Source organism: Ranitomeya imitator, chromosome 2, assembly GCF_032444005.1.
Source record: "Ranitomeya imitator isolate aRanImi1 chromosome 2, aRanImi1.pri, whole genome shotgun sequence".
NCBI lineage: Eukaryota > Metazoa > Chordata > Amphibia > Anura > Dendrobatidae > Ranitomeya > Ranitomeya imitator.
Genome location: NC_091283.1, coordinates 424,656,066 through 424,671,651, shown reverse-complemented (window position 1 = coordinate 424,671,651; position 15,586 = coordinate 424,656,066). Strand labels below are relative to the sequence as shown.

Genomic DNA, 15,586 nt, shown 5'->3' with positions numbered 1-15,586 from the left:
TGAAGGACCGCTCCAGAACCTGGGCCAACAGTAGTGCTCCATGTGCTGTGAAAAAAGGAAAATTAATACCAAAAAATAACCAGACGCAAAATCCTGTGGAATATAAAAATACAGATTATGGCAATACAATACAACCTAATGCACGTGATAAATACTTACGTTCTCTGGGCAAAGACCGGTCGTAAAAATGCCAGAACACGATGGTATTTATATCTTCGGATCCTTGCTCCTGAACCACTGGGAACACGGATCTATTGACGCAGGTCCTTGTTGAAGCGGTCCTTCATCGAACGCCAACGTGTTTTGACTTTGGCCACTGTTAAAAAAAAAAAAAAAAAAAAAAAAGGTCAAAAAAAGGACTTTTGGCCGTGCTCACACAACTGTGTGTGATGACAGAAACTCCTGAGAGTTTCTTTCATCATACACAGTCGAGTGAGCACGGCCAAGGTCTCTGCTGCTTCACACTGCAGTGCAATACTTACCAAATGCACTTCGGACCCGAGTCGGGGCGTTGTTCCAGCCATCCCACATCTCTTTGGCCACCTCATTCCATAGGCGCCGCATCGTGACGTTGTTTGAGTGCAGTGGATCCCGGGTGTCCCACAACGGGACTCGCTCCTGGACAAGGGAGATGAGGACGTCATTCTCAATTAGATCATCCTCCCATTGTGGAACCTAAAAATTAAAGTCATTAAAGTTTGGTCAATTAACATAAGGAAAAGAAAGAAAAAAGATGCTGAGAAATGGCATGAATAGGAAAGTCAACATACAAAAGGATTCCAGAAGAAAAAAGTAAAGAAATACGAATGGAAAGAAAGGAAGATTCAATAATATTACACTGAGGAAACCTAAAACAGTCAGCCTTGTATACGTACCCGCTACCGTCTTTCCACCCGACCTTGACTCCGCTCATGCCCAGTCTCTGCCACAGATGAAGAAGAGCTCTAAAAAAATGAAAAACAAAAATTGTCCCATGTGTGGATGTGACAGTGAATACTTCACAATCTGACAAGGCAAGTACTCACCTCACTGACATGCTCGACTTCCGACGGCCCAGGAAGAAACTCCTCATGAGAAGAATACATTCTGATGCATGTAGAAAGAAAGAAATGCAAGAAATTAGGACATGTAGAGACAGAAAATAGAAAATAAAGCCATTGGCTAGGATATACTCACATTTTTCAGTGTCTTGTTTTCCTCCAAGATGTAGCCTGTGTCTCGTCTGCTTCAGTGTCTGCTGAGTAGTAACCTGCAAATGTCCACTACCTCCCTTTATCACCTACTATGTGGGGGGGGGGTGGCTTATCCGTGTCTAGACATGTTTTTCTCTTGTGAAACGCATGCGTTCTCGAACGCAACCAAACGCATGTGCTTGTGAACGCATGCGTTCATATAGACAGCAATGCGTTTCAAACCTTGCGCAATCGACCACATGCGTTTTTAGGCGCAAATTGACGCCTCTAAAAATTACTACATGTTGCATTTCCGCGCCAAGCCGCAATCGACGAAACAACGCATGCGACGTCAAATGCGGCAAAACGCGAACAATTAAAAACGCATGCGTTCCTAATGTTAAATATAGGAATACACAACGCATGCGGATATATGCGGTAAAAACGTTGCGGACACAACCGCAAATGTGAAACCAGCCTAACAACAAATAGTGGACCATACAGTTTAATGACTTATCAGCGCAGCGATATCCCACATGTAGTCAAATAGTTCTGTTAAATGGGAGTATATTCCGGACTAAAGAACAGAAGTACTTGGGTATTCTGGTTACAAGTAAGCTGAGCAGCAGTACTCAATGTCAAGCAGCAGCGGTATAAAAGGAGATAAAATCCCATGAACCCAATGGATTGTTATCCCTTTACTAGATGGTGGCCCGATTCTAATGCATCGGGTATCCTAGAATATGTATTTATGTATGTATATAGCAGCCACATAGTATATAGCACAGGCCACATAGTATATATGAGCCATGTAGTATATAGCAAATACTACGTGGCCTGTGCTATATACTATGTGGCTGCTATATACATACATATTGTAGAATACCCAATGCGTTAATACAGGCCACGCAATATATAACAGTGGCCACGCAGTATATAACACTCCACGTACTATATAGCACAGCCCACGCAGTATATAGCAGCCACGCAGTATATAACACTGGCCACGTAATATATAGCACAGCCCATGCAGTATATAGCAGCCACGCAGTATATAACACTGCCCACGCAGTATATAGCAGCCACGTAGTATATAACACTGCCCAAGCAGTATATAACAGTGGCCATGTAATATATAGCACAGCCCACGGAGTATATCACACAGCCCACATATATAACACTGCCTATGTAGTATATAGCAGCCACGCGGTATCTAACACAGCCCACGTAGCATAAAGCAGTGTGGGCACCATATCCCTGTTGAAAAAAAATAATTAAAATAAAAAATAGTTATATACTCACCCCTGGGATCCAGCGAAACTCCGGCGATACACGCGCGGCTGCCGCTATCTTCCGTTCCCAGGATGCATTGCGAAATTATCCAGATGACTTAGCGGTCTCACGAGACCGCTAAGTCTTCTGGATAATTTCGCAATGCATCGCCGGGAACGGAAGATGGCGGCAGGCGCGTGCGGCTCAACGGACTACGGAGGGTGAGAATAGCAGGTTTTTTTAAAATTATTTTTAACATTACATTTTTTTACTAATGATGCCGCATAGGCAGCATCAATAGTAAAAAAGTTGGTCACACAGGGTTAATAGCAGCGGTTACGGAGTGCTTACCCGCGGCATAACGCGGTCCGTTACCGCCGGCATTAACCCTGTGTGAGCGGTGACTGGAGGGGAGTATGCGGGTGCCGGGCACTGACTGCGGGGAGTAAGGAGCGGCCATTTTCTTCCAGACTGTGCCTGTCGCTGATTGGTCGTGGCAAATCAGCGACTTGGATTTCCATGAGACACAGAGGCCGCGACCAATGAATATCCGTGACAAAAAGAAGGAAAGACGGAAGTGACCCGTAGACATATAGTAGATAAATCGCTTATGAGGCCACATCTAGAATGTGGGATCCGGTTTTAATCTCCACATTGGACATTCAGATGTTGGTCCTTTCAAAGGCAACTAGATTTATTATGAGGGATGGAAGGACGCTCATATGATGAGGTTGGAAAAGTTGAGCTGAGTAAAAAGATGTCTCGGTAGAAATGACATTTATATGTATCTATACATATGTGATCAATGCAAAGGACTGGCGTATGACTTAGTCCTTCCAAAGACAATACTGAGGAACGGGGGAAAGGGTTCTTTACAGTTAGAGCAGTCAGACTGTAGAATACCCTACAAAAAGAGGTAGTAATTGCAGACACTATAACAGTTTTCAAAAAAGGAACAGATGATTTCCTCAGTAGAAATGGCATTGTGGGTTATAATTTGGAGACAAATCTACTATATAATTGTCTAAGGGTCACTTCCGTCTTTCTGTCTGTCCTTCTGTCTGTCATGGATATTCATTGGTCGCGGCCTCTATCTGTCATGGAATCCAAGTCACTGATTGGTCTCGCCAGCTGCCTGTCATGGCTGTTGCGACCAATCAGCGACGGCCACAGTCCGATTAGTCCCTATACTGCAGTCGGCGTCCGCCCCATCCTCCCCGCAGTCACCGCTCACACATGGTTAATGCCAGCGGTAACGGACTGCGTTAAGCCGCGGGTAACTCACTCCGTTACCGCGCTATTAACTCTGTGTGACCAAGTTTTTACTATTGATGCTGCCTATGCAGCGTCAATAGTACAAACATCTAAAAATAATTTTAAAAAATCATTATATACTCACCTTTCGCGACACCCCGGTGACCACTTCATGCAAGCGGCAGGTTCCGGTGCCAACGATGGTATGGGAGAAGGACCTGCCATGACGTCACGGTCATGTGACCGCGATGTCATCACAGGCCCTGCGCGAGAAGGACCTGCCATGACGTCACGCTCATGTGACCGCGACTTCATCACAGGTCCTGCGCGCCTGTGCGAGAAAGACCTGCCATGATGTCACGGTCATGTGACCGAACTACAATGGGCCCTCGGAAGGTGAGTACATGTTTATTTTTTATTTTTTAACCTGTGACATACGTGGCTGGGCAATATACTACGTGGCTGGGCAATATACTACGTGGCTCTGTGCTGTATACTACGTCAATAGGCAATATACTACGTAGCTGGGCAATGTACTACGTGGGCTGCGCAATATACTACGTGGACATGCATATTTTAGAATATCCGATGCGTTAGAATCGGGCCACCATGTAGTCTACTATATAATTGTCTAAGGGTCACTTCTGTCTTTCTGTCTGTCGTGGATATTCATTGGTTGCGGCCTCTGTCTGTCATAGAAATCCAAGTCGCTGATTGGTTGTGGCAAAACGCCCACGACCAATCAGCGACTGCCACAGTCCGGCGGCAAAATGGCTGCTCCTTCCTCTCCGCAGTCAGTGCCCGCTGCTTACTCTCTCCAGTCAGCCCTCACACACGGTTAATGGCAGCGTTAACGGACAGCATTATGCCGCAGTGTAACGCACTCCCTTAACGCAGCTATTAACCCTGTATGACCAACTTTTTACTATTGATGCTGCGTATGCAGCATCAATAGTAAAAAGATCTAATGTTACAAATAATAATAAAAAAAAAGGTTATTCTCACCCTCCGACGTGCGCCCTCTCCTCGGCAGTACAAGCGGCAGGTTCCGATGCCAAGGATGCTATGTGAGAAGGACCTGCCATAACATCACGGTCATGTGACCGCGACGTCATCACAGGTCCTGCGCTAATACCAACCCTGGGACCGTAAGCTGCCGCGTGCACCGCACACAGGCGTCAGGACTTCAAGGGGCCTTCGGAAGGTGAGTATATGTTTATTTTTTATTTTAAGTCTTTTTTTAACCACGCATATAGTGCCCATATTGCTATATACTACCTGGGCTGTGTTACATATTGCGTGGGCTCTGTTATACACTACGTAGCTGTGCAATACACTACGTGACTGTTATATACTACGTGCCTGTGCAATATACTACGTGGCTCTACAATATACTACGTGGCTCTGCTATATACTATGTGGCTAACTAATATACTACGTACCTGTGCAATACACTATGTAGCTGTGCAATACACTACGTGGCTGTGCTATATACTACGTACGCTGTTACATACTACGTAGCTCTGTTATATACTATGTCGGTTGTGTTATATACTACGTCACTGTGCAATATAGTACGTAGCCTGTGCTATATACTACCTACATATTCTAGAATACCCAATACGTTAGAATCGGTCCACCATCTAGTAATTTATAACTGGGGAGAAAGGTTGAACTTGATGGACCGGAGTCTTTTTTTCGACCTATGTAACATCTGCAAGGAGTCTGTATGTTCTCTGCACTTTCCAAAGACATACTGAAGGGTAATCTAAATTGTGATCCCCAATGGGGACAGTCATGACGACTGTAAAGTGCTGCGAAATATGATGGCGCCATATGATCAAGCAAAGTACAGCAGCTGTTCATATGCTTGGTCGGCGTTTTATATATTTCTATTCACCAGTCGCCAAATCCTTTTCTAAGTTTTTAGAGTGTAAGAAAAAGCGCTTCTTGCAGAATGTCCTCTACCTTTCTAAAACCTGATGCATTACATAACCTGGAGTGACCCTATAATGCTCAGTGCCATCCTTCTGTTGGCACCAGTTATGTAGTGGATCAGTTTTGTCTGAGTTCCATCTATTTCTGTAAATGGAGAAGACAACTAGAATGTCCAGACGGAAATGTTAACATCGTTTTAAACACTGCAACACAAATTTCTGGGCTGCACTTAGATATTGTCACAAGCGCTCAGCAGTGTGAGCAGAGCTGTAATTAGGCCTCTAGATGTCATCACATTGCCTCTATTTAAGTATTTCAGGAGTGATTTGCATATTAAACACTGGTAGTTTTGCTCTGGACAGTGCTGCTGACTGTCTTCCATTTTGTCTCTGCAGTAACTTAACAGCTCTAACCCTGCACTGTGCACTGACACCTGGAGCCTCTGATGGAAGCCAATATGTCTCAAGTTCAGAATCCTCCTGTCGCCCACTCAGGGAGCCAACTCCTGAACAAGAACCAGCACTCACCCATCCACCAGAATCTGAGCATCCTCCCCACTGCCACCCCACTGCCCTCGGAACATGCAGGGAGACCGCACCACAACTCTGCTTTACCGCCATCCTCTGTCACATCCGGCAGTGTTGCTGCAGGTAAGCCCCCTGCTCTTTGGGTCTCTCATCACTCACTCATTCTAACCTCTTTTCCACCACGACTTCATCACCACTCCCCTTCCATCATCATTAACTCTCCTCCCCATCAATGCCACCATCATCAATAACTCTCCTCCCATCACTGCCACCATCATCATTAGCTCTCCTCCCATCAATGCCACCATCATCATTAACTCTCCTCCCCATCAATGCCTCCATCATCATTAACTCTCCTCCCATCACTGCCACCATCATCATTAGCTCTCCTCCCATCAATTTCACCATCATCATTAACTCCTCCCATCAATGCCACCATCATCATTAACTCTCCTCCCATTACTGCCACCATCATCATTAACTCTCCTCCCATCACTGCCACCATCATCATTAACTCTCCTCCCATCACTGCCACCATCATTAGCTCTCCTCCCATCACTGCCACCATCATCATCAGCTCTCTTCTCGTCACTGCCACCATCCTCATCAGTTCTCTTCTCATCACTGCTACCATCTTCATTAGCTCTCTTCCCATCACGAACACCATCATCATCAGCTCTCCTCCCATCACGGACACCATCTTCATTAGCTCTCCTCCCATCACGAACACCATCATCATCAGCTCTCCTCCATCACGGACACCATCATCATTAGCTCTCCTTTCATCACGGACACCATCATCATCAGCTCTCCTCCCATCACGGACACCATCATCATTAGCTCTCCTCCCATCACGAACACCATCATCATCAGCTCTCCTCCCATCACGGACACCATCTTCATTAGCTCTCCTCCCATCACGAGCACCATCATCATCAGCTCTCCTCCCATCACGAACACCATCATCATTAGCTCTCCTTTCATCACGGACACCATCATCATCAGCTCTCCTCCCATCACGGACACCATCTTCATTAGCTCTCCTTTCATCGCTGCCACCATTATCAGCCATGCTCATCACTTGACCTTCCCTGCTATCGCCACCACACTCCTGCTGTCGCTCCACTATAATCCTAACATCGCCACACCCAATCCTTGCGCCATTGCGGCTGCCATCATTCTCACCACGCTCCCTTCATTGCCCTCTTTCTTCCACCATGTTCACCAACTCCTTTCACCATTACCACCATCATCTTCATATGTTGATTCATGTTTCTTCCAGTGTCTTCTAACATGGCAAACCCCAAAGAGAAAACCCCGATGTGTCTGGTGAATGAGTTGGCCCGGTATAACAAGATTCAGCCTCAGTACAAGCTGCTCAGTGAACAGGGTCCGGCTCATTCTAAGGTAAGCGCCTTCTGCCTGTGCCTCGTCTTATGTGTTACCACACTTTCCCGTGCTAAACTGCTGCTCCCTCCCCACTATTCACAGTAAGACTGAAGTCTCACAGCAGCACAGAGTCTTTGCAGCTGCTGTAGAAAGATTGGCCATTTTCTCACCTATAATCTGCTGTTGTATCCACAGCACAGGTTCTCGGTACTTAGGCTGGGTTCACATTACGTCATAGGCAGTCCGTTAACACCACCATTAAGCCCTATGTTGGACGCATCGCTAGCGCACACCCACAATGGGCGTGCGCTAGCGATGTGCCGGCATTGAGTGACGGACCCTGGGACGCGGGCTGCAGCATATCCGGGTCCGTCACCGCTAGCACAGATAGCGCATCTGCTAGCTCTATCTGCGCTAGCGCGATCACATTGCGGCACTTGCGTTAACGCAGCCCGTTTAACGCATGTGTTGAACGGGCTGCTTTAACGCAATGTGAACCTAGCTGGTAGCATCTATATCCAGACTACACCCTCTGTCCAGGGTTAGGAATGGCTGCAGTGTCAATAAGGGGGGTGCTGGGTAGAACATTTAGGAAATGTGTATGGTTTGGTTAATCCTTCCTACAATGAAAGGGTTAATCGGCACCAGCTGTGCCAGGCTATGCACCCCTCTAGATGACCAGAATTGCTTCTGAGATGCACTGCTAAATTTTTCTGGGGACTAGTGGGGTGGTTTCAGAGATTGGACTCTCACAAATCATGAAGGGTTGTGAATTCTCTGGGGTACGGCCACCCGAATCCTGGGCGGCAGAATTTCCAGTAATAATTTTCTATGGGGGTTAATTTTGTCCCCTGATAGATATGACCCTCCACACTCCGTTTTTTATGGTGGGATTCCAGTGTGTGGTTCAGGGTGACATTTGGGCTGAATGGATGAGAATATTTAACCCACTGTACACAGTCCATCGAGGAGCGATGTCCAGTGACGGTGTAGGGAGGGAGTTGGTACACTACAGACCAGATACGACTGCTGCACAAGGTGTCAGTACATATGTGGAAAGTGGGGAACGGGGAGGTGAGGGGTTTCTGTGTTGATTTGGCAGATGGTAAGTGGCCCGGCCTGTATATTGTAGCTGATCTCTACATTGTAACCAGGAGCCTCTTGTCTTCCACTCCTCAGGTCATCCCCCTAGGACGCTGGCAAGATTACAGTCTTCTTGAGAGAGTGGGAGAAGATCGCCCAAAACAAGTGGGTATTCCGCTCTTCTGCTTGTCTTCTGATGGAAAGTTCTCTGCTCTTTTGGGCTGTGACTCCCCTCCCCTCTTTCCAAGAATCTGAATGTATTGACATTTCTGAAGCTCCCTGTGGGGCGGGCAAGGATATGTGGCATCCTGACCAATATATGCATTGCCAAAAGTATGTGCCCTCTTCTGGTCCTTGGCTGTAGATCAGCCCAGTAATGTCACCACACTGCTGCAGTTACATCTCTGCCAGTATGGTCCCATGGGCTGCATCTGCAACAGCAGGAAAAAAAAACCCAAAAGCTGACCTTTAAACACTAACTAAACCTTTGAAATATTTTTTTTATTGTCACATAATGCCCAAATAATTAATTACAAGCTGATTGGTGGTTGTCTGTGTCCTGCGACCTCCACCGATCGATCAGCTGACTGCATAGCTCAGGAGACCTGAGCATGCAACCTCTGCATGAGTGCAAACACCCAGGAGTATGGAATCAATCTGAAACTTGTGCTTTCTATTGAATCCGTACTCCTCTCTGTGTACGCTCTCCTGTTTCCTGAGTTGCGCACTTGTCGGGGGTGGGGTAGTTTATGGGTTTGAGCGATCGGTGGGGGTATCAAGACCAGGACACCCAACGATCTGCTTGTATTTATTAGAGCAATGAAACATGAAAAACATTTCATAAATTTAGTTGCTGTTTAAAATAAAAGGAAATAAAGCACAGGCAAAATCTCAGAAACCTCAGAGGGAGTAAGAATCCTCTTTCCCAGGTTCAACACTCACTTCTGACTGGAACCAGCCTGGCTGAGCAGCAACGCACAATCTGAAGCTGCCATGTGCAATGGTATAGACTGCCAGTCCATAGTTTGGTTCTTTAGGTCTGCAGCTGCATTGACAACTGGGAGCCTCTTACTTTTAGGCCACAGTTTAGGGAATGGTCTTTTGCTTTGCATCCAATAAAAGGAAAACATTAAGAGTGGAAGAACCCCAGTGCAGACTACTTCCATCTGCACTGTGGTCACCTGCAACCCTCTACCTTTCAGACATCAGGCTTAGTGCCAGTGCTCTCCAGGTGTAAATGTCCAAACCTCTCCCCCTTGACATCAGAGCACGGGCCTCTGTAATCCAATTTCCACAGCAAATTCTGCCTGCAAGTGGCTCATATTCCCTCCCAAATATAGCGGTGAACCCTATTTTCTGGTAGCAGCAGGAGGAGCTATGGACATACTTTTGGCCATGTATCTAAGCACGATGGAGGTCAGCACAATTATGTTTTGTCTTAACTGGATGAAGACCCTCCTACGGTAAGGTTTGGTGTCCTCCTTTAACTTAGATTTTTAAGATAATGGTCTCTCCTTGTGTCGTTGAGTTGAGTGTGAAGCTGGTAACACAAGGTCCTCTATCAATGAGGTATCTGGAAAAGCTGTCACATTTCTTTTTGTGCCCCCCTCCTCTATCTTCTTTGTCACCTTCCCCTCTCATGTTCGCTCTTGCGGTGACTTTTACTCATCTCTTTCTGCAGATGTTCACCGTGCAGCTCACTCTTGGGGACCAGTACTGGGAGGCTGAAGGGACAAGTATTAAAAAAGCCCAGCACGCTGCAGCCGCCAAAGCCTTGGAGGGGACAAAATATCCTAAGCCAACAGCCCGCCCTTCTCGCGGTGAGGGAAAAAATCCAGGTACAGGTTTACAACCTTCCAGGGCCTGTAAACATGTACTGTGTGGTGTGCAGGACCACCTATTGTTCAGGGGGTGGTATAGACCATATTCTCCTTAGACACACACAGGGCTTGTAGTCATTCCTACAGGGGATAATATGTGACTAACTTGATAACCATGGAGCTGGTTTCTGATTTCTGTTCCTATTTAGTGTATAAATCCGCCATTTGTCATTGATGATAGTGACCCTTGCTCTGCAGTCTCTGGCCACAAATGTACTTTGCTGAGAAGCAACTATCCTGGTATTCAGTGAGGTATTGCAGATGTCTGTGTAGTGATTAGGGCCCTGAAACTGTGACCCTCGAGGTCCTGCTCAAGCACTAGACATTATATGTCGTCACATCTGCTGCGTCCTCTTCAGGACAACCAAAGAGACTCCATCTGTAAAACATGTGCGCCTTCTCTGTAGTCCATCCCAGAACAGGAAGAGTTCCCATGCGTAAACTTAGAATCTGCCATTGAGATCGTTCTGATGATCTGACAAAGAGAGCTTGTAAAAGCCTCATTTTTTCTGAAACCTTCTAATGTTATTTATGACCTCAGACCACATCAAAGTTTAATGTGCAGAGAAATAAGGAGCCTGTAAAAACCAAAAAGCGCTAAATTGTGTATGAAACCAAATTGCAAAAAATATTTTTAGCCCTAAATACATGTACTTAAACGGAATCTGTCACAAGGTACTTACTGCCTCATCTGTGACTGCAGCATAATGTAGTAACAGAAACCCTGATTCCAGCGATGTCACTTATTGGGCTGCTTATTGTAGTTCTGATAAAATCACCGCTTTATTGGCCAGAGATTATCACTACAGGACTAGTAAATCTACTGCCAGGCAGTCCTCCATATTCATGAGCCCTTTCTAACCCTGCCCCTCATCACTGATTGGTGTCTGTCTGCCTATACCCAATGTACAGAGAAAGCTGCCAATCAGTACACAGCTCATAATTCAGAGAACAGCTAGATCTGCAGGAGATAAAACAGGGATTTTATCAAAACTGCAGCAAGCAGCCCAGTAAGTGACACATTAATGGAATCTGGGGCTCTGCCCCTACATCATGCTGCTCTCTGATGCAGCAGCAAAAAAAACTGGTGACAGATTCCCCTTTAAAAAAAAAAAATTTTGTCCCCATGGGTGGACAGCCTTTTAAGGAGCCCTGCAAATGTGTTGGCACGGCTGGTTCAGGCTTTACAGTTTGGTGACAGCAGATTTCTGAAAAAATATTGAGGAATTGAACGTCAAAGGTCTGTTAGAAAGTGTTAGCTCTTCAGGCTTAGTTTAGAGAAGGCTACATCTGCCCTTTTGTTAGTCCTTTTGGAGATTTAGACTCTTGTGGGGGCCTGTATCATCAACCTGCTGTCCTGTTCCCTATATTAGTCTTGTGTACCCCTCTCGTGTGCAGCCTGAATGCTGTGTGGACATATGTGATGATGGTGGCTGCTCCTGCCTCCACACTGATGTTACAAATGATCCTTTTATTTTTACAGACAGTATAACTCCCACCGTGGAACTGAATGCACTATGTATGAAGTTGGGTCGGAAACCAACCTACAAGCCCCTGGACCCATACACAGGCATCCGCTCCTCCTACAACTACAACATGCCGAGAGGTGGCGGCTACCCCCCACGGTGGGTACACAGTGCCGCAGTTACATCAGGGAGCATGACATAGTCTAATTACTGATCACTTTGTCTCTTTCCCCCTCCAGGTACTTTTACCCATTCCCTGTCACTCCCATCCTCTACCAGGTCGAGTTATCCATAGGTGGACAACAGTTTCACGGTAAAGGCCGGACACGTCAGGCAGCAAAGCACGACGCAGCAGCAAAAGCCCTGAAGAGCCTACAACATGAGCCCCTTCCCAGTAAACCTGAGGTATTGTGGAGGGGGATGATAGGACTCTGTGCATGCGGATTGTCCAGGCTCCAGCATCTTTCCCTGTCAGCCCCCAGCAGCGGTGGAGCTGAGCACTGTCCGCTGCTATTAACTGCTTAAGTGCCGCTGTCAATCTCTGGCGCTCATACACTGATTTTTACCATATACTACAGTACTGTGATATTGCACTATATAGTAAAATCGATCAGACGATCGCAGTTTCAAATCGCCTGGAGATGGAATGAAAAAAAAAAAAAAGTGTAGGATAAAAAAAATGTAAATATTTTTTCTTCGCCTCATTGGGGGACACAGGACCATAGGTGTTTGGTGCTTGCCACTAGGAGGCTGACACTAAGTTAACATAAAGAAAGTTAGCTCCTCCTCTGCAGTATACACCCTTGTGCTGGCTTCCAGAGACCCAGTCCTTGCTTAGCGTCCGTAGGAGGAACACAGGAACGGCTATTCAGACCCAAAACTCTTTTTATTGTTTTATTTTTACAATATTTACTTTTTTGATTTTATTTTTTCAATGGACGAAGGGGCGACGGATCCTTTCAAGGCTCCGATCTCCCCGAACCATCAACAGGAGAGTGGTGCCTCTCCTGCGACGTGGGATGCCACGCCTGAGCTGATTATTAGGGGCGATGGGTCCTTTCAAGGGCACCGATCTCCCCACACCTTCAATGGACAAGCACATGGAGTGTCGCCTCCACGTATCCTCTTCCGCAGCCAGGCCTATTGCCGGGCATTTAGCCCTGTCGCATCCTAGAGGATTCCCCCCTTGGATGTACAGAGGCCCACCTTATGGCATTCGAGCAGCCCCCACTGCACCACCACTGTTAAAACGGATGGTACAAGGAGGCGAACGGTCCCTCTCCACCTACCTCCTAATGGGATGGTGGATTAAGGGTTTCCCCCACTATCCCTGCACCGTCCAAACCAGCAGCAGCACAGGAGGATCTGCAGCAAGCTGCCTTACCTTCCACTCAGCAGCCTCTCCGGGTAAGTGCCGGGGCTGGAGGGCTCCTTTCAGGCGGTCTGGGGTGGTGCTGGGTAAGGGGGACCCATTCTCATTGCGGGGGCGCGCATTGGCTCCTTCCTGCATCGGCGCTGCAAATTTAGTCCCCGGCTTCAGGCCTGTTCTAGGCCGCAACCCCTGACCCCGCCCACACTATGACGTGATGCGGAGGCTCCGCCCACCAGTCCTAGTGCTTCTCGCACAGCAGGAGAAGCGCCTCTCAAATCTCAGGGGCCATCTTTCTCCCCCAAACTGCTTCAGCACTATCTACCATCAGGACAGAGGCAGCAAGTGTCACACAGGGTCCACGCAGTCTGAGTAACGCAGGAGGAGCGGGGACACAGACCTGGGTAAAGGAGCGCTGCATTTTACAGATTGAATCCCTCCGTGATCCTCCTCCCTGCTGTAACCCCTTTTTTTCTCGGCAGTACCCCTTCTCGGCAGCCCCTAATATTATAGGGCCACATAGAGAGGTACATCATGTCCCAGCCTAAGGCATCAAAAAAGTCTAACAAGACTATTGCTATTTTCTTTACCTCATGCTCCTACTATTCTGCTTTGCCTAAGGCTCAGAGTTCACCTCTCTACAATACCTGTGACCCCCCCAACTGCGCTCATGAGCCCTCTACCGCCACCGAGCCCAATGTACCTAGTCCGCCTGAGAGGGCTTCGTCACTGTCTCAATCCATGGCTTCGCTGGCCGAAGCGATTGAATCCCTCCGTGATCCTTCGGGGAACCGGAGCGTTGCAGGACTGATATAGACGGACCCTCCCCAATCCGGAAGCAGTCGGTTAGCAGGGGCCGAAAACACTCTAGAAGCCGTCAGGCACCTAGAAAATGGATCCGTAGCACGTCTCCTGAGCAGACACGAGCCTTGTCACCTCACAGCTCTGTTTCTCGCTCTCTCTCTCCAGGTGTCAGTAGCGAACGCGAATCTGACTGCGAATCTGGTTCCTTGGATCTGGAATCGCAAGACTTTCAGAAGACAGTGGATTCGCTTATTGAGGCAGTAATCCTGGCTTTAAAGGTTGAGGAAGATTCCGGCTCCGCTCTGGATCAGACAGTGTACTTTAAGAGAACTAAACGCTCTCATAAGGCATTTGCTATTCACCCTGAATTTAGAGCTTTAGTTAATAGGCACAGAGAGTGCCCGGATAAACGCTTCACAGGACAAAGGCCTCTTGAAGCCTAGAATCCTTTTTCAGCTGATCTGAAAAAAGATTGGGCGGAATCTCCGGTGATGGACCCCCTAGTATCCCGCCTAGCATCCAAAACTCTCCTGTCCGTGCCGGATGGCTCATCCATCAAAAATCCCACGAACCGTCAGATAGAAGGCTTGGCCCGCTCTGTTTTTGAATCCTCAGGTTCGACTCTCTATCCATCCTTTGCCGCAACATGGGTAGCTAAGGCTATGGTTTTCTGGTCAGAGACCTTAGCTAATTCACTTCAGAATAGTAACCTTCCTCCAGAGGCGGCGCACCTTGCCAACCAAATTTCCCGGGCAGGCGATTACTTGGTACATACATCCTTGGATGCGGCTGGTTGTGCTGCTCAGTCAGCAGCCAATGTCACCTCTATCAAAAGGTCATTATGGCTCAGAGAGTGGAAGGCGGACTCTGCATCAAAAAAGTCTCTCACCTCCCTTCCTTATCAAAGTGGCCACTTATTTGGAGAAAAGCTGGATCAGATAATTTCCGATACTACGGGAGATCAGAGTAAATTCCTTCCCCAACAGAGACTTAAGCATCCCTTTCGGAGACAGCAACAAATCCGTTTCCGTTCCTTTCGCTCCACTCCAAGCTAGGCCACTACCACTAGTTCGTCCGGTTCAGGACGTTCTCCACAAAGAGATGGAGGAACTCGGGTCTCGTACAGGCCTAACCAGCATTGGAAGTCCCGACGCAAACAGTCGAGGCCTAAAGGACCTAGGTCCCGGAGATTTTCCTCAGCGCTGATGGTCAGCGTACCTGGGTAGGTGACCGCCTACTTCTTTCGTTAGGTCTAGCTTTCCGTTGTCTCCGACGAGTGGGTCAGAGATCTGGTGTCATTCAGTTTCAAAATCGACTTTGCTGCGTGCCCCCTTCACCTTTCTTTCCCTCACGTCCTCCCTCTTTCTCCCAGGCCATAGACACATTGCGTCACAAATGGCGTCATTGTCCCCGTCCCAGAAAGCGAAAGGTT

At 47.4% G+C, this 15,586-nt stretch overlaps 1 protein-coding gene across 2 annotated transcripts in view; it reads left to right on the top strand.

Annotated features, from left to right (window-relative positions):
• Window positions 1-15,586, top strand: part of STAU1 (staufen double-stranded RNA binding protein 1) — a 68,445-nt gene that overhangs the window by 22,393 nt on the left and 30,466 nt on the right. Inside the window, exons 2-7 of one of the 2 annotated variants that reach the window (XM_069750822.1) lie at window positions 6,032-6,286; window positions 7,446-7,570; window positions 8,732-8,800; window positions 10,317-10,473; window positions 11,999-12,140; window positions 12,221-12,386. In XM_069750822.1, coding sequence (XP_069606923.1) covers window positions 6,082-6,286; window positions 7,446-7,570; window positions 8,732-8,800; window positions 10,317-10,473; window positions 11,999-12,140; window positions 12,221-12,386 — 864 coding nt within the window. In that variant the 5' untranslated portion in view covers window positions 6,032-6,081. The remainder of the gene's footprint in view (window positions 1-6,031; window positions 6,287-7,445; window positions 7,571-8,731; window positions 8,801-10,316; window positions 10,474-11,998; window positions 12,141-12,220; window positions 12,387-15,586) is intronic. The other variant, XM_069750823.1, reaches the window with a different exon arrangement.